The 24,610-nt window shown below is 36.0% G+C and overlaps 4 protein-coding genes across 10 annotated transcripts; 2 read left to right on the forward strand and 2 right to left on the reverse strand.

The window, feature by feature from the left end:
• The first annotated feature begins 1,016 nt into the window (after positions 1-1,016).
• Positions 1,017-7,317, forward strand: LOC122309516 (uncharacterized protein At3g49140-like). Its single transcript, XM_043123023.1, has 11 exons — positions 1,017-1,248; positions 1,464-1,554; positions 2,076-2,298; positions 2,802-2,904; positions 3,001-3,068; positions 4,265-4,441; positions 4,559-4,684; positions 4,893-5,234; positions 5,529-5,681; positions 6,079-6,174; positions 6,828-7,317. Exons 1-11 carry the CDS (start codon positions 1,167-1,169, stop codon positions 6,930-6,932), a joined length of 1,566 nt encoding a protein of 521 aa, XP_042978957.1. The 5' UTR covers positions 1,017-1,166; the 3' UTR covers positions 6,933-7,317.
• Positions 7,318-7,481: 164 nt separating this feature from the next.
• Positions 7,482-8,877, reverse strand: LOC122309517 (protein SAR DEFICIENT 4). Its single transcript, XM_043123024.1, has one exon. The coding sequence runs from the start codon at positions 8,753-8,755 to the stop codon at positions 7,706-7,708; it is 1,050 nt and encodes a 349-aa protein (XP_042978958.1). The 5' UTR covers positions 8,756-8,877; the 3' UTR covers positions 7,482-7,705.
• Positions 8,878-9,242: 365 nt separating this feature from the next.
• LOC122309518 (DNA-directed primase/polymerase protein) lies at positions 9,243-16,454 on the reverse strand. Of its 7 annotated transcripts, XM_043123025.1 has the most exons (14): positions 16,306-16,454; positions 15,978-16,117; positions 15,025-15,185; positions 14,797-14,943; positions 14,644-14,695; positions 14,326-14,500; positions 13,833-13,915; positions 13,367-13,579; positions 12,846-12,965; positions 12,467-12,623; positions 11,768-11,875; positions 11,441-11,506; positions 11,091-11,353; positions 9,243-10,284 (listed from the first exon to the last, which is right to left on the reverse strand). In XM_043123025.1, exons 1-14 carry the CDS (start codon positions 16,358-16,360, stop codon positions 10,201-10,203), a joined length of 1,824 nt encoding a protein of 607 aa, XP_042978959.1. In that variant the 5' UTR covers positions 16,361-16,454; the 3' UTR covers positions 9,243-10,200. The 7 variants fall into 7 exon arrangements, 4 of the variants coding, with proteins under 4 accessions (XP_042978959.1, XP_042978960.1, XP_042978962.1 ...); XR_006242448.1 differs by lacking the exon at positions 9,243-10,284 and having other exon boundaries at positions 11,209-11,366; positions 11,441-11,575; XM_043123026.1 differs by lacking the exon at positions 9,243-10,284 and having other exon boundaries at positions 11,209-11,366.
• A 4,146-nt stretch (positions 16,455-20,600) lies between these two features.
• Positions 20,601-24,122, forward strand: LOC122310458 (DUF21 domain-containing protein At5g52790). The gene is made up of 13 exons (XM_043124332.1): positions 20,601-20,781; positions 20,904-20,980; positions 21,103-21,186; positions 21,420-21,533; positions 21,693-21,779; positions 21,907-22,046; positions 22,130-22,217; positions 22,335-22,408; positions 22,663-22,835; positions 22,963-23,261; positions 23,377-23,423; positions 23,579-23,870; positions 23,987-24,122. The coding sequence occupies exons 1-13, from the start codon at positions 20,601-20,603 to the stop codon at positions 24,035-24,037; spliced, it is 1,707 nt and encodes a 568-aa protein (XP_042980266.1). The 3' UTR covers positions 24,038-24,122.
• The last annotated feature ends 488 nt before the right edge of the window (positions 24,123-24,610 follow it).

Below are 24,610 nucleotides of genomic sequence, written 5' to 3' on the forward strand. Positions count from 1 at the left end.
AGGTCCATTAGCCTCGCTGGGTATGAGCATGAGCCTGTGCATACTGGCCTGGTCTGCATGGCTTGCGGCCTGTGGTAGGGCTGCATGCTACATGGCTTGGCGTGGCCCTAGGTTGTGCCTGCGTGTTGGGCGTGCACAGGTGCTAGGCATGCTCATGGCCTGGCCTATGGCTGGGCGTGCGCATGGCCTATGCGTGCTGGCTGTGCGTGCTGGCCATGAGTGCTTGCTGGCCGAGCCATACAGGGCCTTGGCTTGCTTAGGGGCTGATTGCAAGGTGTGTGGGCACCATGGCCAGCACATGGGCAGCTTAGCCGTGGTCAACCTTCCTTGGGGTCTAGACAGTAAAGCCCTAGTTGACGCAGTAGGGGTTATTAAACTAAAACTAGCTGATGTTCTTCACAGGCAACTCCATAAGCACCACAACCAAGCATTAGTGGAGTTGTTAGTATGATGGCAAGGCCATACAGCTAAAAATGCAATTTGGAAAGAATTTCATTCTCTCATGGCGGCCTTCCCATGCCTTATGGGCAAGGTGTTTTGAAAGGGGGAGGAATTGTCACGTATCATGATGGTGGCGGCAGCTAGGACAACAAGAGTCAGACATGGCGTCTGAGACGTGAGATTAGGGCATCATATATTTATTGTGGTTCAATGGGCCGGGATGGACCAAATTATGTGAATTGAGCCTTTTAGTAAAGAAATATATTGTAAATAAATATTGGATTAATAAAGCCCATAATTGTATTGGCCCGCTTACATAGTAGATCAAGAAGCATATAAATAGATATTGATCAGCATACATACGTAAATAGTAAGAAAATACAAATCAGAATTCAATTTCTAATTCAGATTTCCCGTGGCGTGACAGGAAGAAACAGAGGTCCGTACAGTGAAAGCAGTCTGGCCTGTCCAAAATCCGAGTCCACCTTTCGGGCTAATATATAAGGACATTTCAGTTAATAAAGCACATGCATTGTAGAACAGACCAATTAGATCATACCACCTGTCCAATCCTAGGAAATTAGAATAAGGGTCATTGCCGGAAATCCATACCACACAATCTAAGAGCGTACCTCATCCTTGCAGGCTGCGCTCTGAGACAGACGGACGATGCGTGTGGATCCCAAACTTGCATAAACAAGAGGGAGAGATATAGAAGGAGAGAGATGATGACGATGATGATCGAATCAGCCATGGCTGTCAGATTCCCCGCCGGCTCAAATGTCTTCTCTTCCACCGCCTTTCCCTGTAACTCTCTCTCTCTCGATTCTGAAAAAGTTTCACATTAAAATATTATATGCTCTTACAGCTTCCAAATTGAAGAAAAGAAATATATATATATATATATATATATATAGAAAATGAGTGTTCAGTCTCCTTCCCCTTTTCCTGCATTTTGTTGGCGTCCGAACGGAGCACGTGTCATTGCTTATCTTTGTTAACATTTTCTTTCTTAATTGTAGATTGTCGTTCAATGTGGAGCTCGGAGGATGTTCATGGAACCCACGTCACCTCTTGCCGACTCTCTCACTCTTGCGGTTTTAATGTGCCGTGGTATTAAACACAATCTTCTACCCTTCTTAATATTGTAGAGCTACTTGAATTGGTTAGCTAATGAATGAATAGGGTTGTTCTTTGAACTTCCGGGAAAAATCTGAAGTAATTGTTAATCTTTACTTAAAATTGAGACCTTTGAATAAGTTATTCCTCTGGCTTCAGTAACTCGGTCTAAATATTAAGCAAGGAAAACAAATATGGTCGGTTGGGGTAAAATATTTTTCCCTGGGAATTATGTTTGGAATTGCCTATGAGAAGCATTATATACATAGTGTAAACTACTCATCTTCGTTTCCATTTTCAGTGATACTTTTTTAATTAGTTTCTCAAAAGCGCCCTGCCAAAATGCATTTTCCAGCGTTTCGTAGTTTATAAGATAAAAGGAGTTACATTTAGGTCATGGAATGATTCTTAGTCACTTTTTTTCAAACATCAGAATGTTTATCTATCTTGTGTTGATACTGACAAGTCTTTAACCCCAGAAAGGAATATTAATGCACGTTAAGATTGATATACAGGAATAGAACTCAAAGATTAGAAGGTATGCCCTTGAGAACAAGGAACAGTCTCGTAAAAAATAGAATTCAAGCATCTGTGGAGAAATTGGACTCAGCTTGGGATCCTAAAAAGCAGAACGGTAGGTCGCAGTATCATCCATCTGAGGAAATTGCTGACTCAACATCAGAAAATAGTGACGATGCTAAACTTACTGCTGCAGAAACTGCTAGGACAATAATTGAGGTATTAAGTAGCAGTCACTTGCTGGCAGCGGAAACAAATTCAATGACAAATTATTTGACGCATACAGTCTTTTTTCACTTATATACATTGTGCATTTGTGTATATAGATAAATTGCATAACCTATTTGGTATGCATGCTCTAATATCATGTGAAATCTCCACTTGTCCCAAAAGCTTAACCTGATAGGAAGAGGTAGATTTAATTATTTATATTATATCCTTAACATGTAATTAACATGACCTCTTGCACCCTTAAAAATCTTCAGACCGCTGATGCTAGAGCTGTTTAACTGGCATTTATGTTTGTGATGGTTGTGAGGTTATTTTGAGAAAATAAGTTGTTAATTTCACATCTGAAAATATGATTTGTAGCTATAGTTAGAAAAATAGAAGTCTTTCTAAATTATGCCATTATGGTATCTCTTGTGGTTGCGTCCTGACGGTCTGAAAACTCTGATTGTTGTTCTCTCTAATTTTCAGTTGGTTTAGTGTGTCGCTTTCAGGTAAACAGCAAAGCAACACTGATGTTTTCCAGTTTGATCAATGATGAAGTTCACGAGAATATTATACTGCCTGACTTGCCTTGTGTTACCGATGAACATGGAAGTAAGTCAAGCATTTGAAGGTTTGCTCGTCACAATTACATATATACTAGCGGGCTTGGCATAGTCATTCAATTGACAATGTGCTCTGGTGTTGCAGATATATACTTTCAAGTGAACAACGGTGACAATGTTTTTCAATCCTTGTCTTCGGAAAATAACTTCGTGGTATGGAATGTCTCCTTGCAAACATGCTGAGATATTTGAAGGAACATATGCATTAATACAAGTGCAAACATAATTTCGTGCTAAGGATGTACCAAAACTTGTTTTTGGGACTCATTATTTTCTTTAGTTTTCCTTCATTGCTCTCTCTCTCTCTCTCTTGCTCTACCCGCTAGGGTGCAGCCTAGAAGTCAAAGGATGGGTTCGGGGTGAGCTGTAGACTCAAACATCTTGGGTCGGTTTTACACTGGTAGTTCCCTTGAATATTACTTGATACATGATTTTGTCAAATGAGGTCGTGTATCCAAGGTTTATTCCTTAGGGATGGGTCCGAAGAGCCCTGCCTTAGTGAGGTTCCACATCATAAAAGGAAATGATCTGCCCATCTCTCTATGTATGCGCGCGTGCATGCGCTCATGTATGTTCATATGTGCATGTGTGCATGGATTGATACTGTTATTGCCTCTACGTTTCACTAGTTGAGGACTACCCAGATTTCTTAGTTAAAATATTCTAAATAACTACTTACGAGAAAAAGTTTCTAATTAACTGTAGTGGACATATACCTTTGGTAACTTATAAAAAAAAAACATATACCTTTGGTAATTACCATGTAAAATTCATAGATCATCTTAGTACTTTGAAAATTCAAATTTACCCTATGGTGGCGGTCTGTAACTTTGGTAGCTTGACATAGATATCTCAACCAATACTTTAACTATTTCTCTCTGCTCGTCTTAAAACTCTCTAAGGAAAGCAGCTTGTGAAACACAAAGATGTAAATGTTGCTTAATTACTCAGTTAGGGTCATGGAATTTATAATTTGAACTCTATTGTTCTCAATAAAGCCTTCCGGTTTGAATAACTTTGGTTGGAGACTTAGTATTTGTTGTCATTAGTTGTGCCCTCTAGCATATTTGGCTAATTGAATCAGAGACAATCATGTTTTTGCTCTCTTCATGACTCTGCAGTGTTGACATTAATTGACTCCTTTGAGTGGTTATTTTGGTAGCCTTTGTGGCATATAGCCAAAGACTCTAGGTTTGCACAACATTTTTTCATTTGTTACATTACCTTCATGTGCTGCTATTTGCACTTCACATTCCTCTCTAGATCATAATTTGAGACAATTGTTGAATTGAATGCCATTTCTCGTTTAAGAGTTTGTTCTGGGCTTTTGTGGTTTACAAAAAGTGCAGCAAGTCATCATAGGTTTGGATACTATGGAAATCCTAAGTGAGATGGAGTTAGAAGGACCATCAGAAATTGATTTTGGAATTGAGGAAATTGAAGATGAAGATAGCGATGTTGAAGATGACGACAATGAAGAGGATGCTGAGGAGGAAGATAATGATGAAGATGATGATTATGATACGGTCTGATTTGTATTCTTTTTGCTTGAATTTAATTGATCAAGTCATATTTAGCTATGCACTGACTGTAAATTATAGCTGTCAAACATCTTCCATTATGTATTAGATTCTTGTTTGTAGGACTGGGTTGCCGTTCTTGAGGATGAAGATGGTGAGGATGATTCTGATGAGACACTTGCAGACTGGGCAAAGTTGGAGACGATGCGTTCCTCTCATCCAATGCATTTTGCCAAAAAGCTTGCTGAGGTGACAATTTACTTTAAATGTTTAGTTATGCGATCAAGTAGTTTGCAAGTAATTTCAGAAGATGGCCTGAAATTAAATTGTTTTCCATCATAGCATAATCACAGGCATAATTGTTACATGCGGTTATGCCCAATTGTAGTCCCATTTTAAAATGACTCATGGAACAATGTGAACTTTTTCCTTTTTTATCTTATTTTTCGTTGCTTAGGTTGCTTCAGACGCTCCTATTGACTGGATGGACCAGCCTTCTGCTAGTCTTGCCATCCAAGGCCTTCTAAGACCTGCCTTTATTGAGGAACAATCTATCATCCAAAAGAATCTATCTGATCATCAGTCCAGTAATGCTGACATAAATCAGGTTGAAAAAAATCTAGGCGACAAAATAGAAGATCTTGGCATGATTAATGGTCATAGACGTGAATCAGGATCATCTGAGGATAGTTCAGTCTGGGCAGATGAGACAGAGAAGGATGAAATTTCTGTGAATGGGACTTCATTTTACAGGCTGGAGATGATTAGGATTCAATTGTTCTCCTCATATGGACATCCGGTATGTTTGATGGCCTTTAGTTTTTTTTTTTTTTTTTTTTTTTTTTTTTTAACATTATAGTTGCTGGTCCATTTCTGTATGAACTGAAAATGATATGCTTGGCGTGCATTGAAGAACACAAATTGTTTGATCTTAGTTACTTTTTGATCACAGGTTGACCCCGAAATACTAATTTGCTAATGTAACATGAATTCATTATGATGTGAAAAATCATATGTAGGTTGAACCTCTTTCTGCTTGTTATACAGACTTTTAGTTGCTATAATATAATTGTTTTGTTTTACTCATCCATAGACTGTTGTTGAAGTAGAAGACTTTGTGAACGCTCAACCTGATGCCATTGCACACTCAGCAGCCAAAATTATATCTCGTGTGAAAGCTGGTGGAGATAAGACTGCACTGGCGCTCAAATCTCTTTGTTGGAGATGTAAGGGCATTCAAGTGGAGGTAACTTGTAAAAACTTGTGAATTTAGTTCCTGGATCAATTTGTTATGTGGCCAAACAATCTGTACAAGTACTTGTATGTCCTCCATACTTGACACTTGATCACATTCTCTGCTAACCAGTAAAGTTTTTAAGTGTTGTGTTGTTGGCATCTTAAATGCTGGTTTGGTATGAAATGGATGAAAAAAATTTCTAATAGAAGTAGAAGAAGGTATGAATTATACATTTAGTTCACACCGTTGCATGTATGTATTGAGGGAAACAATAATACCATTTGTGAAAAGTCCATTCTGCAGCTTCTTTCATGTGTATTGCATCTATGCTGCCATCTTATGTGATATGTTGAGTTTTTCTTTAGTTGCTGCCGTGGATGATTACTCTTCGTTGCAATCATTGCAGGAGGCAGCACTTATTGGTGTCGATTCCCTTGGGTTTGACTTAAAGGTTTGCTCAGGAACACAAGTTCAAACTTTGCGGTTTGCATTTAATTCGCAGGTATTGCGTTTTATATGTATTTTGGTATGTTTGGTTTTATACGAGAGAACAGCTATGCCCAAAATCAGAGCTTGAATCCTTCCAATTTTTAGCTGGTATAGTGCACTACTTTATCTGATGTTCCCAAAGACAGCTCAGTAGTTTCGAAACCAGAAATGTATTAATGTTCTTTTGAAGTGGTCAATGGTCCTCTAACTAATTGGCACCTTCTCCTCTCATAAGGGGTGAGACTGCATGTTCAGTCCATAGTAATGCATCAGTTGTATGGGATGCCCTTCTCTCACTATCAGACTATTAGCTATTGATGACCGGGTAATTGTCATAATCATCTAATCATATTTGCTCGCTCTTGTAATTTTGTATAGAAAGTATTCTCTCAGGTTTTTGGTGTGGCACACTTTAACCAGAACCAGTTTTGCCGCACCCTTAAGAACCATCATGCCACATTCCTTGCACTGTTGCCTCTATCTATACGGAGTCATACCTTTTACTTTTGCTTACCTATCAGAAAAAACCTTGTTACATTCGCTTGCAGCAACCTCACAACATTCATTTTCCGTCCGTCCTTACCTTCTTTTTGGGTTTGTTTGAACTTTATATGCTGCAACAAAATAACCTTCTTGGAAAGTAATATTGTCTAGCTGTCTTTGCAGGCCACTTCAGAGTACAGTGCTGATAGACAGCTTAATGATCTCCTCTTCCCAAGGATCCACCAAAAGCCGCAACAGATGAAAAAATCTCATCAGAATGAATGCTAATGTTGTCTAATACCATGTTCCAGTGTGATTCTGGTTCGTGATTGTACCCTGCGCAGACACAAGATTTGAATAGAGAGAGAAGGTCGAGGACGAATGAAAAAGAAAAATCCTTGAGTAGTCACCACAGCTCATGTAATTTTTGTTTGCAAGGTATACCATGGGCTATAATTCTTTTCCAACCTGCTCCTGCTTCTTACGCATCCATGCCTTATCTACCGTTCTTAAGAGTCCAGCTTCTGCAGAAGCATACGTCGTCCTCGTTCACTCCAGCTTTCCCCATTTTTTCTCACGAGTACAATGTATTTTATCACCACGCCATTTACGGCAGTTTCTTTTCTTACAAACATTTTTTCATTTGAAAAAAAAAAAAAAAAAAAAAAAAAGAGAGAAGGGGAAAGAACTTGTATGGAACTCTATTGATTCTGAGACTAGTTCTGTCAATTGCAATGCATTTATTTGTTCAGCTCATCTTGAACGAGGGATCTTTGTTCAAGAATAATTCAGCATGGTTTACCAAAAGATTCATTGTAGTTTTTAATAGAATTCATATGCATCGCAATAACATTATCCGTACATTCTTATTTTTTAACCAGATAATAACACTACTGAGAAAAGAAGTTACAAATCCCAGTGTTGAAATCCTAATGTGGACAAAGTCGGGGAGATATGAAAGAAGGCACACGTAATGTGGAGAATGATTGGCACATAAAGAGATGACCATTGCAAGAAAATCAAGATTATGATTGATTTCCCCATTGCATAAAGTATGCAATTCATGATTTGTAAGTCTCATACACCAATTGTGCAGCAAGAATGTCCACAATTGCAGAACCAACAGACTTAAAAACAGTTATCTCATCCGAATTTCTCCTGCCAACTTTCTCTCCCTTTATCAACTCCACTAAATTCCCTCCAATTTCTCCCTTTCCAATCACCTCTCTCTCAAAAGCACCCACCAATTCCCCTGCTTCAACCAGCGCGGCCTCATTATCCACAAACACTCTTCCTCTTCTGATTGCCTCGTCGTCGCACTCCCTCATTGAATGCTTGAACGACCCAACCAAATCCAAATGCGCCCCTGCCTTCAACCTTTCGCCCTTCACAAGCGGCGTCTCTGAATTCGTTGCGCAGCTCACGATATCTCCCAATCCAACAATCTCCTCCAAACATCCATTACTCTCAAAACTCACCCCATCGAAACCAACACTTTCTCGCATTTCAACGGCCAATTTGCGCGCCTTCTCCACTGTTCTATTCCAAATTATCACCCTTCTCAAACTGGGTCTAGCCGAAAGATGGGCTTTGATCAAATGGGGTGCCAAAGCACCCGCTCCAATCATCACAAGGATTTCACTATCATTTCTGGCCAAAATCTTTGAGGCCAGGCCTGAGACACATGAAGTTCTGTAAAGGGTCAATACAGTGCCATCCATGGAGGCCAGAGGTTGACCAGTTACCGAGCTGAATAGCACATAACTTGCGTGCACTCCAGGCAAATTTAGCGCGGAGTTTTGTGGAAAGTAGGTCACGAGCTTCACGCCTAAGTATGGGAAAAGGGGGGAAGAGGACCAAGAGGGCATGAGAAGGAGAGAGGAAGACGGTGAAACATCATAGCTTTGGCGAATTGGAGTTTGGAGGGAAGATGAGACTGTAGGGAGACAGGCATGGAAGTGGTGTATTAGATTTTGGTGAGAGATGAGGGAGTGCAAAGACTCTGAGGAGATGAAGATTGGGGATGTGAAGGTGGCGGTTGTCAGGTAATTGGCATTCGTATCATTTGTGTTGGGGTCCTCAGTTTTGGCTGGGTTGGGTGTGGAAGCCATTGATGAGATTCAGAGAATCGGGGGGAAGTTTTGGCGTCGGGAGGACTTAGGAGAGGAGGAAAGGTAGAGGCGGGTGGGAAGTGAGGAGGCGAGGACCAAGAATTGATTATATTCGACAAGAAATGCTATTCACCATTCTACATTTTATTTATATCTAATTGTATATAATTTGACATATTTATTATTGATAAAAAAAAATATAATAATAATAGTAAATGTACCAATTTTTATTTAGTGAGATACAAGTTAAATAATAGTGTAGTATATAGAATTTTTCGTTCGACAATGGTTACATTATTATTATTTTTTTGAACGTATTCCATTTAGTGAATCAAGTTCTATAAATAGAATCTAAATAAAAAGTGAATAAATACTCAACTTATATAAAAAAATAAAAATAATAATAATAATAAATCACATTTTTTGTTAAAACGATTACACCATTCATACATTCCACAATTATACATAACAATACTCTTCTCCTCTTGTAAAAATAAAATATTATCATACCCAAAGTAGAATCACTACAAACCACAACCCGATTTTCGTGGAATGCCTTCAAAGCATTTCAAAGAACTCACTAAACCACCATTCATTTAATTTATACTTGAAAGAAACGGGAATATTTTCACCAGATCAATTTATCATAGAAATTCATATATGGATTACATTTGTGCTTTCCCCCTTTTTAACAATCTGATTGTTCTAATTGCAACTAATACTCAAATGATCTGTACCGACCGCTTCTTGCAAGTTCACCACAAACTAGGAAGAAAAAAAGATAGTGTTGCAAAGTTCACCACAAACTAGTAGCAAACGCAATTACCACACATTTCTCTTACTGTGGAAAACCAAGCCAAATACCTTTATTAAAATGGTGATTAATATATAATAGGAAAATTATTGATCAAGAAAAAGAAACAATCGAAAAAACGGGAAGTAAATCAGAAAATCGGGAAACAAATCAAATGGTTTGTTGACGCGATAATTTAGCCGTTGAAAATGGTGCTCATGAGCTGATCCTGATAGTGCTTGGCTGGAGATCACAACTTTCCACTTCACAGGATCTACCAGAAAACAATCACATGCTGCTGCCACGTTAGTTGGTGTTTATGTCTTGCATCATGGAACCCCAACATTGGCGGCAATTCAAATTGCAAGGCAATCCCCATAAGTCACCAAAACTATTGCTTCCAGAGTAAGGAAACCGCATAATGTATCTTCCATCAAGACCATAGTAATGTTTATCAACCAAAAGAGATGATATTTGCAATCATGAGTTATGCAAGCACCACACACTCTTTTTGAAAAAAGTAAATAAATATGAGATCCACATAAAAAAATTAATTTTTAAATATCAAACTACACTCTTTTTCAAAAGAAATGTGGGACACTTGCACAACTTATGACTGTATTACACATCAACCAACTGCTTCAACCCCATTTTAGTTGAAGAGGTTTAATTCAGCCTGGGATGCAGTCCTTTCTACAGCCATCCACCACTCATCATCTTCATCATCAATCGTCTCCTGCTTGTAAAATTCAACATCAATAAGTTAACAAGAAAATTGGAGGTGGAAAGATTCTAGGGTTCACATTATTGCAAGCTCTGAGCAGTTCATTTCTGACAATCATTCAAAGTGCTACAGTTTTGAAACTGTCTGATCATCAGATGAGAAAAATATCTATTTCAAATCACAAACTCAAGGCCAGTGTCAATATTGTTGACCAACCATTGTGACCTAAACGGACTAAAATGTGTTTATCAAAACATGCATACATATATCTTATATGTAAAGAAGCTCAACTCACCATTCACTAAAGTCTGAAAAATGAGGTTCCTGGGTTTTCTCCAGAGCAGAGAGAGAATGGGAGGGCGGGAGTCCTATTCTTGAACTCTTAACAACAAGAACACAATTTACTTTCTTACTATTGTTAGTGTTATTACTAATTTATTTTTGCTGTTGTTATTATTGTTATTTTGGTTACCTCATGTTAAAGTAGTTTTATCTCCCTGATTGAAACGGAAAGGAAAGCATCTTAATAGACAATCATGTATTGGTTAAGGGCAGACTACTTCAGATCAGACGCACATTTTACCAATTTAAAGAAGACAACCAAATGAATTGAAGTGGCCGGCTGCAATCTCATCAAGACTTATTAGCCTAGCAGTTAAACAACTGTTTAAAGATACCATGCGTTTCTATATCCAGTTATAAAAGTAATTTGTAGAACACAGTACAGGCATAGCTCGGGTGGGGTAAGGGGTTCTTTACCTAGTGCAACCCAAAAGTAAAAACAGATATTCTATTTTAAGCATCATCAATATACTAACCATGTTGCTGAGTTTAGAATTTTTCTTATTTTCGATATCCTCTGCAACTCTAGAGGCTTCAAGCCACCAAGAATCTTTGCTGAAGCTGTCTATAAAGTTTTCATCATTGTGAAGCAAGACATTTTTCTCGTCATTATCAAGAAATTGATGGTCAGGGTTATTTAATGTTGGGCCACCATGATTCGCTGTATGATTAGAGTCAAAGAACAATGAAGGATCAGGAGTGATGTCATCTGGGATCAATCGCAGAGGAGACCGGTAACCTGCATCAGGAAGCTTTGTTGAATGTGTTCAGTCGAAATTGTGAGGATTTTAAAATTGCCAAGTTCTAAAAGGTTATTCTTATGCACCTCTGCAGTCAGGATCATGACATTTCTGATAATATACAGCCCTTCTCAGGTCAACAATGTACATCACTGAAGCAACAACATATCGATGCACATTAGCCTCTAGCCTCGAGCATTAGCTCTAAGAAATGAAGTATTCTGGCAAATGGATGATATGGATCACCAAGAAGAAGAGCTTCTATGGGGTTTGATCCATGTGGATCCAAGACCAATAACGATAAAAGATGCGGCTTCAAACAAAACCATATAAATACCCAAACTTTATTTGTGAATAAAGTACAAACAGTAAGAGAATTTGAAGCTAGCAGATACATGGGTGAATAAATTTACCATGATTGCTTTTATGCTGTCGACCAATTCGTTCACAGTATCTATTTCTAGACATGCTGTAGACCATCAGTCCATATTCTGAAAACCAATACCAGCTTCGGATTTTTCCTAGAATTACATAAAAAAAATATATGAACAAGGAGATTAGAAAAATGAAAAATGAAGAAACAGCACTCTGCACTTATATAATTTCTCACTGTATCATAGAGAAGAAAATCGGAAAAAGGTAAAATTTTAAGTTCATATATTTATTTTATTTACCTGGGCACTAACAAAATTGTGTAACTTTTCAACCAACCAAAAGAGCTTCTAAAAGCTGAACCAATAATTCTTATTCTTTTTCCATTTTTTTTTTAGTCTCATTCCTTCAATGATGCTGATATAATAATACAACTAAAAGTATAATACATAACTTGAAGGGCTTTAGGAGTTAGGCCATATATAAATATATATATATATTAAACTCGATTTATTAGTTAAAAGGGTGAATTTGGAGAGAGTTGACACCAGAAAAGAAATCTCAAGCATATTAATATCTACAGGTATATCATATTAAATGATATCACAGCCAGATGTAAAGTTCCTATTGCAGCTCAGGCCTAGGGCAAGGAAAATAATACTCAGAACAATACAATAAAAATGAATAAAAATAAAGCTCTTTTACATTGGTCTAAGCATAAAATTGAACGCTGGTAACACCTGATACATTGCCAATGGAGGCGATGGATTCAACAAATTTGTCAAGTGCCGGAAATGGCGACTTTCCCAGGAAGTATGTTGTTGTAAGATCACTTGTGCAAGCACTCAATGGAAATTCTTGCGAGGCAACACAATTCGTGGCAAAATTATGATTTACCTGCATAAGATATTCAATTGTTGAATAGATCAAATTTCAACACTAGACTTAGAAGCCCCTACTGTACATACCAAAAATGGTTTCTCCCATAATCCTAGCAGAAGACTAAGATTTCTCCCACATACCCATGAGCTATGAAAACGTTTTGGGAGGCATCAAGGAACATTTCTAATATCTCACGATGTAGTTTGATGGCATAAAAAGATCAGAGCCCAAAACTACCTCTGTACCAAAGTGTAGGGTCTTCACACAATCTAACTCCATTTTGCAGACTAGAAGCTTCTCGCAATCGATATCCATATTGCAGATCAAGGATGCCATGAACATGTCTTCCTCACACAGCTATTTAACAACATTAAAGATAAATTATCACATGCTAACTGCAATGAATAATGATTCCAGAAAACCAACAGAGATTAATGCAAGATGTTGACTTGAACATAACGAACTTGATTTTGTTAGTGTGCTGTGATCCCACACATCGCGTGCTCATACAGCTCTTCCAAGGCAATGAAATTTAGAAATGGGGCACCATATTCTGCTTTTTATTTAAGGGGGAATAAAACTAGACACCACTCACATGTACAGTGACAAGCTTTTCTTAGAGCTATACAAGGAGCACTATTGCTAATGAGAGGAGCATCTGAATAGGTCCTGGCGTTGGTTTATGTAATTATAAAATACATTCCTTAGTTTTAAATTCTAATACAGAATAGTACTCTAGAGGAAGAAGAGTTCCATACCATGTCCTTACATTTGAACCGCCCTGTAGGTAAAAGCACAGAACTCTTCCCGGCCTTTGAAGATAGGGCTAAACGAAAGCAACGATTTCTAGAATAAACAGCAGTGTCAACAAAAAGTTGGCTTGAGGATGTAGTGGAGCTTGAATCTTTTTTCACAAACAGTTTATCAAATCTTCCATCACTTTGCCTCTCAATTAGAATCCGAGAGCATATCTGATAATATGTCATCATATAGTGACAACAGTTGATAATTCTACAAAAGAAAATAACAAAACATTCTAGTAATTCAAGCAGATTCCATTCTAGCAGGCTCACAAAAGGACTGCATGGTAAAACTACACAACTATATTTCACATTAACTATATATATATATATATATATTTTTGATAAGTCATGTTAACTATAATTCATCTCCAACAACTGCTATTATTATAAAAAGTTGATATGCTTTTGCACTGAGGCATACCTCAGCAACAAATGCACCTGCATGTGAGTTGTCCTTGAAAGCAGCCTTTGGTATGCGGATGATTAAGTGACGAGAAAACTTTTCTGCATAAAAGAACCACTAGTAGCATCATCTACAAATTATGATAAAATGTTTTGTCAATGCATTTTATAATAAATATATTATATACCGTGGCGAGTTTCAACTTGTTGAACATCAAACGTTATTCAGAACCCACCGGTTACAATGTTTTTCATGGTTAACATGACTCCATTTAGACCAAAAAATTTAGTTATCATCATATCCAATCAAAAGGAAGAACATATCAGAACATGGCACCAAGTTGCATTTTAGTTCAGCACGAGCACAACTCAAATTTGACACTAGCAAGCTACAATTCACCATACAAAGCAATATATTATAACGTTGCTCACCAAATTTCACTATAAACATAAATGAAGAACATCACATGGATAATTAGGGACTGTGGCATGCATGTTCGAGAAAAGCTTACCCTCAGTGGAGGAATCAAGCTCAACTATCCAGTCCAGGTTTCCTTGAATGGAGTATTTTTCATGGAAGGCTTTGAAAATGATTGACAACAAGAGATCAATCATTTCATCTTCATTATTGTCTATGTTCACTCTCCTATTGAACTCCAAATCGAAGTAAAGGTGGCACGGTAAACCCTGGAAGCAGAATAATTTCGAACTGTAAGACATCATGGCAGATGTACTCACAGTCTCACTCACACTGTTTCCTACCATGAGTACATGTGCATGCCTGTTTCTATAGCTATGAATTCAATAAACAAACATCAAGAGGTTGTTACCTCTTGAATCACTTCATAATGATGCCGAAATTTGGAATCCATGTTTTTATACCTGAAATTTATAAGAACGGCAGTAAACACCAAGAAGGTAAGAACCCCAAATAGTTACTAGGTAGATTATTATGGGAAAAAACAAAACATAGCAATGACAACCTTTGCCAAAAATATTTGTACGTTGAGACAAGAAACCTTCTTTGACCGTTAAAGTGGTCTTGATAACTAAAAACATGAACATGCTCATGCCCTTTGGCAAACTTTATTGCTTCATCCTGCCTCGGAAATGTAGCCCATATTTCCTTCCTAAATAAGCAAAGAACATTATTCAAGTCATAGTATAAAATTTACAGTACAAAGAAACCAGAACTAGGATCACACGAGTACCTCAAGCTAAATTTATTCTGTTCAGTGAGATCGACACGTATTTGATGTAATAATTGCAACAAGCTGGATGGTCTCTTTGGGGGAACACCATGTGGAGACCCGTAGAATACGATCGGAGAGAACTGCTTCCTTCTGTTTTTTCTAACTGATGGTGAATCAGACTGAAGCGATAACAAAATGTGATTTAGTGATCACGAGCAATGGAACAAACATCAGAGAACGGGTTTTCAACCAAAGACTATAAAAGAAAGGGCAGCACTTTCTATTGTGAAAAACGATGAACAATCAAGCTAAAGTAAATGAGAAATAATTAAACAATCAATCACTACACAAATTTATGGGGTTCGGCTATATGTCTACATCCACATAGCTATAGAGGATTTTATTGTATTGAGGAATCTCAAAATATACTTTGAAACTAAATATGACTGTTCATTGCGGTCACATTGTTCATAATAAGTATATTTATAAGGTTACACAGCGGAAATCTTAATTTTTACTTTTCTATGATATTTACTCGAGCAGAATGTCGAGTGCGCATCAAGTAAATTCTGTGTCTGGTTTTTGCTCAAATACTGAGTTGAGCAACTGTCGAACAATTTCTCTATCTGAGGTTTCGCACGAGCCCATGTCGAGCAAGACTCGAGCAGACTTTCTATCTCACTAACTAAAAAACAGTGCCAAAATCTTTTCCAGGGTATCAGCCCAAGCTGAAGCGAACATGGCACAAGCCTAATTAAAAATCTACTCAAAAAAGCGTAATAAACTATTGTCAGGTCGGGTCATCAAGTCGGGCCACCACAACAATAAACCAGGCTTCACAAACTCAACACTTGTTGCATTAAGAATGGTAACTGTAATTTTTTCTTAACTATTACCCATATTAACAACAACAACAGATAGTAATACTGAGAATAATAAAGAACGAGATAAAAACAATGCAGAATGTATACTTTCTCAATGGAGAGCTGTAGATGTGTAGGTATTTCGTGTATTTTTCCAGCCGATCCCGGAGATAGAATTCCAGAAGGTGAAGGCGAACTTCCATGCTTCAATTTACTTTTTCTTCTTTTTCTTTCTCTAAATGCAGATTCTGAAAATGGACGAGAAAAAGTTTATCAGAATCATATATACACCAATTTTGTGAAATGTGAAGAAATTATGATTTTAAATATAAAAAATCCAACCAAGCAAAGGACTAAACAAGATTTTGCTTCGGTTTTCCTACGTTTTCTCAGAACGCAAGAAACAAGGGGGGAAGGGCAAGAATTGAGAGCTTACGTGGAGGAGAGAATCCGCACTTGAAGCACTCAAACAATCGATCAACCTCTTCCATGGTGTTGGCTGTTCTGATTTTGTCCCGACCTTTTTTTTTTTTTTTATATATACAAAAAGAGGGATTTAGAATTTTAGAGGGATTTTCTTCGGTGATGGCGGGAATTTTATTTTTGAAATGAGAAATGGAGTCGATCTGATGAAAGAGAATTTATTCACGGCCCAATGTCCTGTGGGCCGATTGGCATTCCGATCCTCAGGGAGGGACATGGCATCGTGATTCCGTACGTAATAATTTTAAGAAGATAAATGTTTTAATCATAAAAAATTTTATAAAAGAGTTATATTATATATCATTATTTTTACGTAATTTCTTTATACAAGTATCATTAATATAATTAGTTAAAATAATTATTTTATATTAAAAAATATCATAATTAAGTATATTAATAGAATGTATAAACAATACGTAAAAGTAACCGTACATAAAATTTTTATTTATTAAAATAATCTAACTTGATATGATACATTAGATTATAAAATTATTTTTATTATAAAATTTATCTAACGTATAATATGAAAATATATTAATTTGTGGATTTACTTTTACGAAATCTAATACTTTCTTTTTAAAATTTGAATATTACAAATTAAATTATGTTATATAGGTATGATGCGGTACAAAAACCTTTAAATAGCACTAATCTTTAATAATTTATATAGTATTTAATAGTAATATAGTATACTCGGAGGTTCTTAATTTATCTTTTGATGGATTAGGCGGTACCGTTGATCCATGAAGCTCAAAATGAAGATTATATATTAATTCCAGGTATACAGAGCAATCAGCTCCTATAATATTTGATTATTGAGGATATACAAACATAATCCCCTTAAAACTTGGGAGCATGTATGAAATTACAGCACCTACATGATTTACCTAATTAATTGAGCACACTGCAGATCACTTAATACAAGCAGCTAGCTCCATGAACATGATGTATAATGACAGGTAACGTATTGACAACACGCATCACTCAGCTAGCTAGCGTCGATCTCCTGCCTGAATACCAAGCCTTGTTAATTTATGCACACACCCAAGCATGCGCGCACCATTAATAAGATCTTATATACACATGATACAATGATCTGAGAGGAAAGAAATTAATTTAATTACTTCAACCACTGATATATACAAATTAATTAATTAAGAATTATATCTTGCATTTATACAAAGTTAATAATTAGGATGATCCTGAGCCTCATTAATCCATGTGCATGCATGGGACTGTACGTGAGAGCTAGAGATCAACGCTTGACAGTGACAGTACTTGCACAATTTAATTGGATGTACAGACTTCCAACCAATGCCCATAAAATCATCGAGTCCAGCTTCAACACATTAATGCACTACTCCAAAACTGATAACATTAATCATACCAATATATTATTATTATTATTATAAATTGCATGTAGTACGTTGTACGCACTGATCGTGATCGGATCATGATGATGTGGAGGCAATAATATTTCTTAGATCGATCATGATCTTTGCTTCATGAAGATGCAACCCCAGCTAGCTCCATGGTACGTCATTGCAGACTATTTGTCGTTACCAAATACGCGGGTTTGAGGTCTTGTCGTATGTATAATTAATTTAAATAAGATATATTTAATTTTGAGGTACTGGATGATGGCAGATGCTACCAAATACGCAGGTTTAATTAAAGTAGGAAAGCTAGCTAAGCTCATGCAAATTTCATGATCATGCCATTTTATTAATAATTAAGAATAAGTTTATGTAGTGAAATGAGAATTTTTTATTTTAGAATAAAGTTTAAAATATTATTTTTTAAATTATTTTTATTTTTAAATTTAAAAAAATAAATTGAAATTTAAAGAAATTAAAATTATTTATTATATTTTATATATAAATTTAAAATAAAAATTTTAAGCCTTATCTCATTTTACCAAACCTGCCCTAAAAACTACCGCCCCGCCACCTTTCATCAATGATTCAATATTATATTATTAATTTAAGCAGGACGTGCGTACGTACGTAGCTTGAGCTAATTCAATGGCTGTAAGCATAATTCCATTCAGGAAAACGACACCGCTTTATTGTAAGCTACAATTAAGTGCGCATGTTCCCGTTTTAACTGCTCCACTGAAGCATGGATATTAACATATATTAATATAACCATAAAAAAAAAAAATAGTTACTGCTCCACCTGCGTCCATTATTATATAGTCAATTATTAAAGCTAATTAGAAGCGTCCGTCCAAGATCAGTTGAGCTCAATCTATCTATTACCCATGCTGACTTCCTCCAAATCCTTCATATACTTTTTTCAGACATTTTCCAAAAAAAGCATACAAAGGTTATCTGGCCGGCCAATAGAGTCATGTAAACATGTAGCTTCCTAATCGGATCATGACCACTCTTCCTTTTTCTTTTTTTTTTTGATATATTTGCCACCTCTTTTTGCATAGGTACAAGAAAGTGAGTTGAGAATATTTGGTTTTGAATAAAAGTTTAAAATATTATTTTTTAATATTATTATTATTTTAAAATTAAAAAAAATTGAATTAAGATTTGAAAAAGTTCAATAGTTTATTATATTTTATATGAAAATTTAAAAAAATTATAATAATGAGATGAGATAAGATAAGAATTTTGATATTTTATCTCAGTGGCCAAACCGAACGGGGTTATAAGAAATTCCAAAACTAAAAGTACAAATTATTAATAACAATATAAAAAGACCATTCTCTAAATATGGGCAATCCAATTTTATCTAAATTAAAACCATGACTAAGGTCTCGTTTGAGAAATAATATGAAATGAGAAATATGTAAATAGTAGTCATGAAATGGTTTATGAAGATTAGTGAAATTGTTTGAATTAAAACATTTTATTAGGATTTGAAAAAAGAGAAAGAAAAAATTGAATAAAAATATTATAATGTTAAAATATTGTTATAATATAAATATTTTTTTTTTTAGAATTTAAAAAAAAAATTGATTTTTTTTTTTTGGAAGTTTAGAAAAAGTCTTGAAAGAAGAGAAATATTCCATAATATCATCTCACAGATCGAATAGCCAATATCCATGGTGGTCGGGAATTAGATCATTTAAACTAATTAACAATGGTCTGCATAGAGTCTGTTTCAACCATGAGATCATGTTTACCAAGTTGATAACATATTAAAAACTCAATTCTAAGTAGAGAACTCAACATGAACTTTACTACCCCTTCTCAAGAAAGTAGGCCACTTTTCTTTCACCAATATTACTTCTTACTCCTTTTGGGTAGTGGAGTGAGTGTTCTCAAATGTTCTGAGAACACTTGAGCAACTCACAAATTCCTGATAATTCTAATTACCCTCAATTCTACAGAGAGACCCTTTAAACAAACGAGAACACACTATCTCTCTTTCTAACTTGATCAAGTCCTAAAATCCGTACAAGGATCATTTGTGTTTATCAAAGCTAAATGATCTAGTAGCTAGCCAGAACCCTTTGTGTAATGTATGAGTTGAACTGCACAAAAGTGTAATTAATTTAATGCAACATCATTAAATTAAATGGGAAATTTATATAAGTGGTTCAATATATATAATTATTAGCTATAAATAATTAAAACAGCTTCAAACCTGTCCTTTGGGCGTAGTGGATAGATGGCCTAGATCGAACATGATCTTCCAAGTGGGAGCTGATCCCGATTCGCATACAATTCAGGAGAAAAGTCAAAGCCACGTCTCACAACACAGAAGGTCTGTACCTCGCTTCATGAAGCTATCTCCATCCATGCAGGGTAAAAAATAAGCCTCAATATTGAACATCCATTAGAAAATCACGACGAATTCTTATCGGATCATCAAACTAAACTACACACAAACAGAACCAGGTTCCATACAAAAAAGCTGAACAAGTTGTAGCCAATAAAACGATGAATTATTTGCAGCTTTGATTACTTATATATGTATTTCAATGTCATCTTACAGGTAACATGATTAAGTTCATAAATTTGATCTCCTCTTGCTCAAGCATGCTTGCTTACTGGTTTTCGCTACGGCCACAGAAAACGTGGCAATTTTGTTGGGGTTCATCTGGTGTGACGCCAGGGTCGGTTTAACTCCCCCTTTTTCCCTCTATTTATATCCAAACATAAAACTCCTGCTCTTTATCCAGACCCGACTGGTCTCTTTAACCGTGTCTTCATTGAAACTAGCGAGCTAGCTTTCTCTGTTAAAATTAGTGTGTTTGTTTATCTAAAACAGAAAAAGAGAGAGAGAGAAATGGCAGCAAACGATGTTCCATGTTGTGAGCCAATGTTCTGGGTGTATCTAATCATATGTGTGGTTCTTGTTTCATTTGCCGGACTCATGTCAGGCCTCACCCTAGGACTCATGTCCCTTAGCCTGGTTGATCTTGAGGTCCTTGCCAAGGCTGGTCAGCCCCAAGACAGGAAGAATGCAGGTCATTAATTAGCTTCCTTTTTCACTAATTAATTACTCCATTAATGATGGTTCGTTTTCCGAATAAGCTTGAAATATTATTATCTAATTATATCTTGATGGTCTATACCTTGTTGGTAGCAGAGAAAATTCTCCCAATCGTCAAGAACCATCACTTAGTCCTCTGTACCTTACTCATAAGCAATGCCATGGCAATGGAGGTATATAGCTAATTAAGATATATATATATACACTTTTCACTTGTCATATAGTTTGCTTGATCGATTTCATATTATATATCTAAACCTACTAATTTGAACTACGTACGTACATGTTAAACAAGGCCCTTCCCATTTTCATCGATTCACTTCTTCCTGCTTGGGCTGCCATACTGATATCAGTCACACTCATACTTGCTTTCGGCGAGGTAAATTCATATATATAGACGGATATCCATATGATTGTGTTATGAAGATGATTTATTTATCTGTTCCTCCGATCCCATCCTTTTGATAGATTAATGCCATCTCTTTTGGAATTTGGATTGGCTGTTTATGCTTCTAGAATATGAACTAAATGATCATGATCACTAAATTCATATACTTTTATCGATTTAACTTTTTGAGACGACCGATGATCCATTATCTTATTTTTTTTCAGATTATTCCACAATCGGTGTGTTCAAGGTATGGACTAAATGTTGGTGCAAAACTCTCTTTCCTCATTCGGTTGCTTGTCTTGGTCTTCTTTCCATTATCTTACCCCATTAGTAAGGTAATTTTGCATCTTTATATTATTCAAAGAAAATGAATTAATGAAGATTATAATTAAACAGATGCAAGGAATAGATTCCCAAAATTAAAGGGATTGTTTGTTTAGAAATTAAACTAGCTAGAATACGTAAAGGCTTCTTACTGATCATGTCGCATACAGCTGTTGGATTGGCTACTTGGTAAAGGACATTTTGTACTTCTACGTCGGGCAGAGCTTAAAATATTGGTTGACATGCATGGAATTCTGGTTAGTTTATGATATCCATGCAATTAATTCCTTTCACTTGCAGATTTCATTTCGTGAGGTATTTGTTCAATATTCAACAGCTAAGCTAAATAAGTGATGCAAAGCTCATTTATTTTATTAATTTTAGGCAGGAAAAGGTGGTGAGTTAACATATGATGAAACTACCATAATTACTGGAGCTTTGGATATGACACAGAAAAGTGCCAAAGATGCCATGACGCCCATCTCTGGAATATTTTCGCTTGACATAGATTCGAAACTTGATGAGTATGCCCTTTTAATTTCTTTCCTATCCATACAGTAATTATATCAATTTCCAACTTAAGCCGATTTATTATTTACCTAGCTAGGCAAACGATGGGACTAATATTGAGCAAAGGACATAGTCGTGTGCCCATCTACTCTAAAAGCCCCACAAATATCGTTGGCCTTATTTTGGTGAGCACCAACTATATCTATATTACTCACATGTATGCATGATGTATATACGTTTACCCATATATGTTTAATGTGTTATGTAACTAGAATCTATTCCTCTCCATGGCTCTATTTTAGGTAAAAGATCTGATCAACTTCCGTCCCGAAGATGAAACCCCCATCCGAGATCTTATTATCAGGAAAATACCTAGGTTTGTAGCTTTTCTGTTTGATTTTCCGTTTCAAAAGTTTTTTGGACTCAAAAAACATTCATAATGTTATATCATGCATCAACTCAGCTAGCTAATCATTTCAGAATATTGGCGATGAGTACTGTTTTCAATGCAGGCTATGAATCAGCTTTATAGTTCTTCTGTGACTTGTTTGTGACAATATTGTATATGTCATGATGAGTAGTGATACTGGCATAAAGTTATTTTGTGATTAAATTTCGAAATGGTGACAGGATAAATCAGTGTTTACCTCTCTACGATTTACTTAATGAGTTTCAGAAGGGTCACAGTCACATGGCTCTTGTCATAAAAGGTAAGAAAGCAGATAGGCCGGAGAGTTCAGAAAAAGAAGCCAAACCTAACATCATCAATTTAAATATAAAGCATAGACATGCAGTGACAAAAGGTGAGATCAATCGATGTTTTTCTCCTTAAATGAAAGACATGTATCATTCCTCTGATCTAGCTAGCTAGGCATATATATATATATATATGTCGTGGGAATTTAAGAAAATAATAGCCTGGAGCTTAACTCTTCTTGTTTTCAAGAACAGATGATCACCAATTGGGTCAGAATGAGCATCGACTTAATATCGCTGAAAACACAAACTGGAGTACTGATCATCACATGAGTAGTACTGGAATTCAAATTCCCACATTAGATGATGCCAATGCCAAGCTCGGGAATAAACTAAGCCCACAACCAAAGAAAATATGGGAACGAGGAGATGGGAACATTTTAAATTATGAGGATTGGGAATCTCTTCCTAATTTAGATGAAGAGGTCATCGGTATCATAACGCTGGAGGATGTCCTGGAGGAGCTGTTACAGGTCCAACAGTACTTAATTTTTATGGTTTTAATTAAGTGCATATTACAATTAATTAATGTATGCATGCATCCTATCATTAATTATGCTTGATGCTTTTTAGTTTCTACTTATGCAGGAGGAAATTCTGGATGAGACCGATCATGAGTATGTTAATGATCACAAGTAATGGCTACTGCTTTCATTTACTACATATATTAACTATTCATATAATTTTGGCTTAGTTATGATCACTTAACTTATATCGAATAATCTTTAATGTTGTTTATATGTATTAATCATGACTCTACTAGCTGTGTCATCTATGATCTCTGCAACAGGTTTAAAAATATGACACCTTCGTCAGGGTCAATATTATCTGATCCTGCAGCAGCATCGGCTTCTCATTTTCAAAAGCAAACTTCCATGGCCTCTCCAGTACTTTCTTCGTATTATAATACTCCGTTATCTTCATATAACCATTCTCCGATACTGCATTCACCAATTTCCGCATATCTTCGTCAATCTCCAATATCTATAAAACCAACTCTATCTCCTTCTCCTGAAAAATGCATGCCAAATTATCAACCAATTTATGCAGGTGGTGCTCGCTACTCACCATCCTTGCACAAGGTACGTACGTCCAAATATTCAGCATTAATATGTTTTTCTTTTTTTGGGCGAAATCGTTTCTAGCTATATATCAAGTGAACATGACTGACATTTAGCTCTTGATCATCAATCGAAAGGTTTCGAGGAAGCTGTATGAGAAGCTGAGGCAGCCTGATGATGCTCCTTAATTAGAGTTCGATCGAAAGTTAGCGTCGATCGATCGATCGATATGCATGTCTGTTACGTTAATCTTTGTTAATTGATAAAAGCGCACTTTGAATAATCATGAATTTGAAATTACAAGTACTAGACTTTCTTAATTAATAATTAAGTACGTGGTGCGTTATGCATGGTTGGTGACTGTCAAACTGAATTTGTACGATTTGATCAGTTGTAATCTGGTGTTAAGAGCTTCAAGAAATAAATAGGAATTAGGTATTCAAATATATATGTCCTTATAATAATATATAGCTAGCTAGCAACATGGTTTAAAGGCTCCACAAAAAGATATCCCAAAATCAACTTGTACGTACGTGAGCTGGGATAGTTCGAGAATTCTAGCTGTTACTGTAGTACTATTAACTTTACCAGTCAAGAATTTCTATAATTTTCGTTAAAAAATATAATCGAAATAATTGAAATATTAATGCTATATATAATACAAGTCAAATCAATCAAGATAATGACTTGTTTTATTTTGTTTAATTAGGGACGAAATCCGGTGATGTTATTTTGGTAAAATTCTTAAATAAATAAATTTT

This window comes from Carya illinoinensis, chromosome 5, assembly GCF_018687715.1.
Source record: "Carya illinoinensis cultivar Pawnee chromosome 5, C.illinoinensisPawnee_v1, whole genome shotgun sequence".
Lineage (NCBI taxonomy): Eukaryota > Viridiplantae > Streptophyta > Magnoliopsida > Fagales > Juglandaceae > Carya > Carya illinoinensis.

Coding starts and splice junctions, on each gene's coding strand:
- LOC122309516 (XM_043123023.1), top strand. CDS start 1,167: ATGATGACGATGATGATCGAATCAGCCATGGCTGTCAGATTCCCCGCC. Junction 2,299..2,801: donor CTGCTAGGACAATAATTGAG/GTATTAAGTAGC, acceptor TGTCGCTTTCAG/GTAAACAGCAAAGCAACACT. Junction 4,685..4,892: donor TTGCCAAAAAGCTTGCTGAG/GTGACAATTTAC, acceptor TTCGTTGCTTAG/GTTGCTTCAGACGCTCCTAT.
- LOC122309517 (XM_043123024.1), bottom strand. CDS start 8,755: ATGGCTTCCACACCCAACCCAGCCAAAACTGAGGACCCCAACACAAAT.
- LOC122309518 (XM_043123025.1), bottom strand. CDS start 16,360: ATGGAAGAGGTTGATCGATTGTTTGAGTGCTTCAAGTGCGGATTCTCT. Junction 14,696..14,796: donor TACAAATATTTTTGGCAAAG/GTTGTCATTGCT, acceptor TATAAATTTCAG/GTATAAAAACATGGATTCCA. Junction 10,285..11,090: donor ATTCTAAACTCAGCAACATG/GTTAGTATATTG, acceptor TTTTACAAGCAG/GAGACGATTGATGATGAAGA.
- LOC122310458 (XM_043124332.1), top strand. CDS start 20,601: ATGGCAGCAAACGATGTTCCATGTTGTGAGCCAATGTTCTGGGTGTAT. Junction 23,262..23,376: donor TCCTGGAGGAGCTGTTACAG/GTCCAACAGTAC, acceptor CTACTTATGCAG/GAGGAAATTCTGGATGAGAC. Junction 23,424..23,578: donor GAGTATGTTAATGATCACAA/GTAATGGCTACT, acceptor TCTCTGCAACAG/GTTTAAAAATATGACACCTT.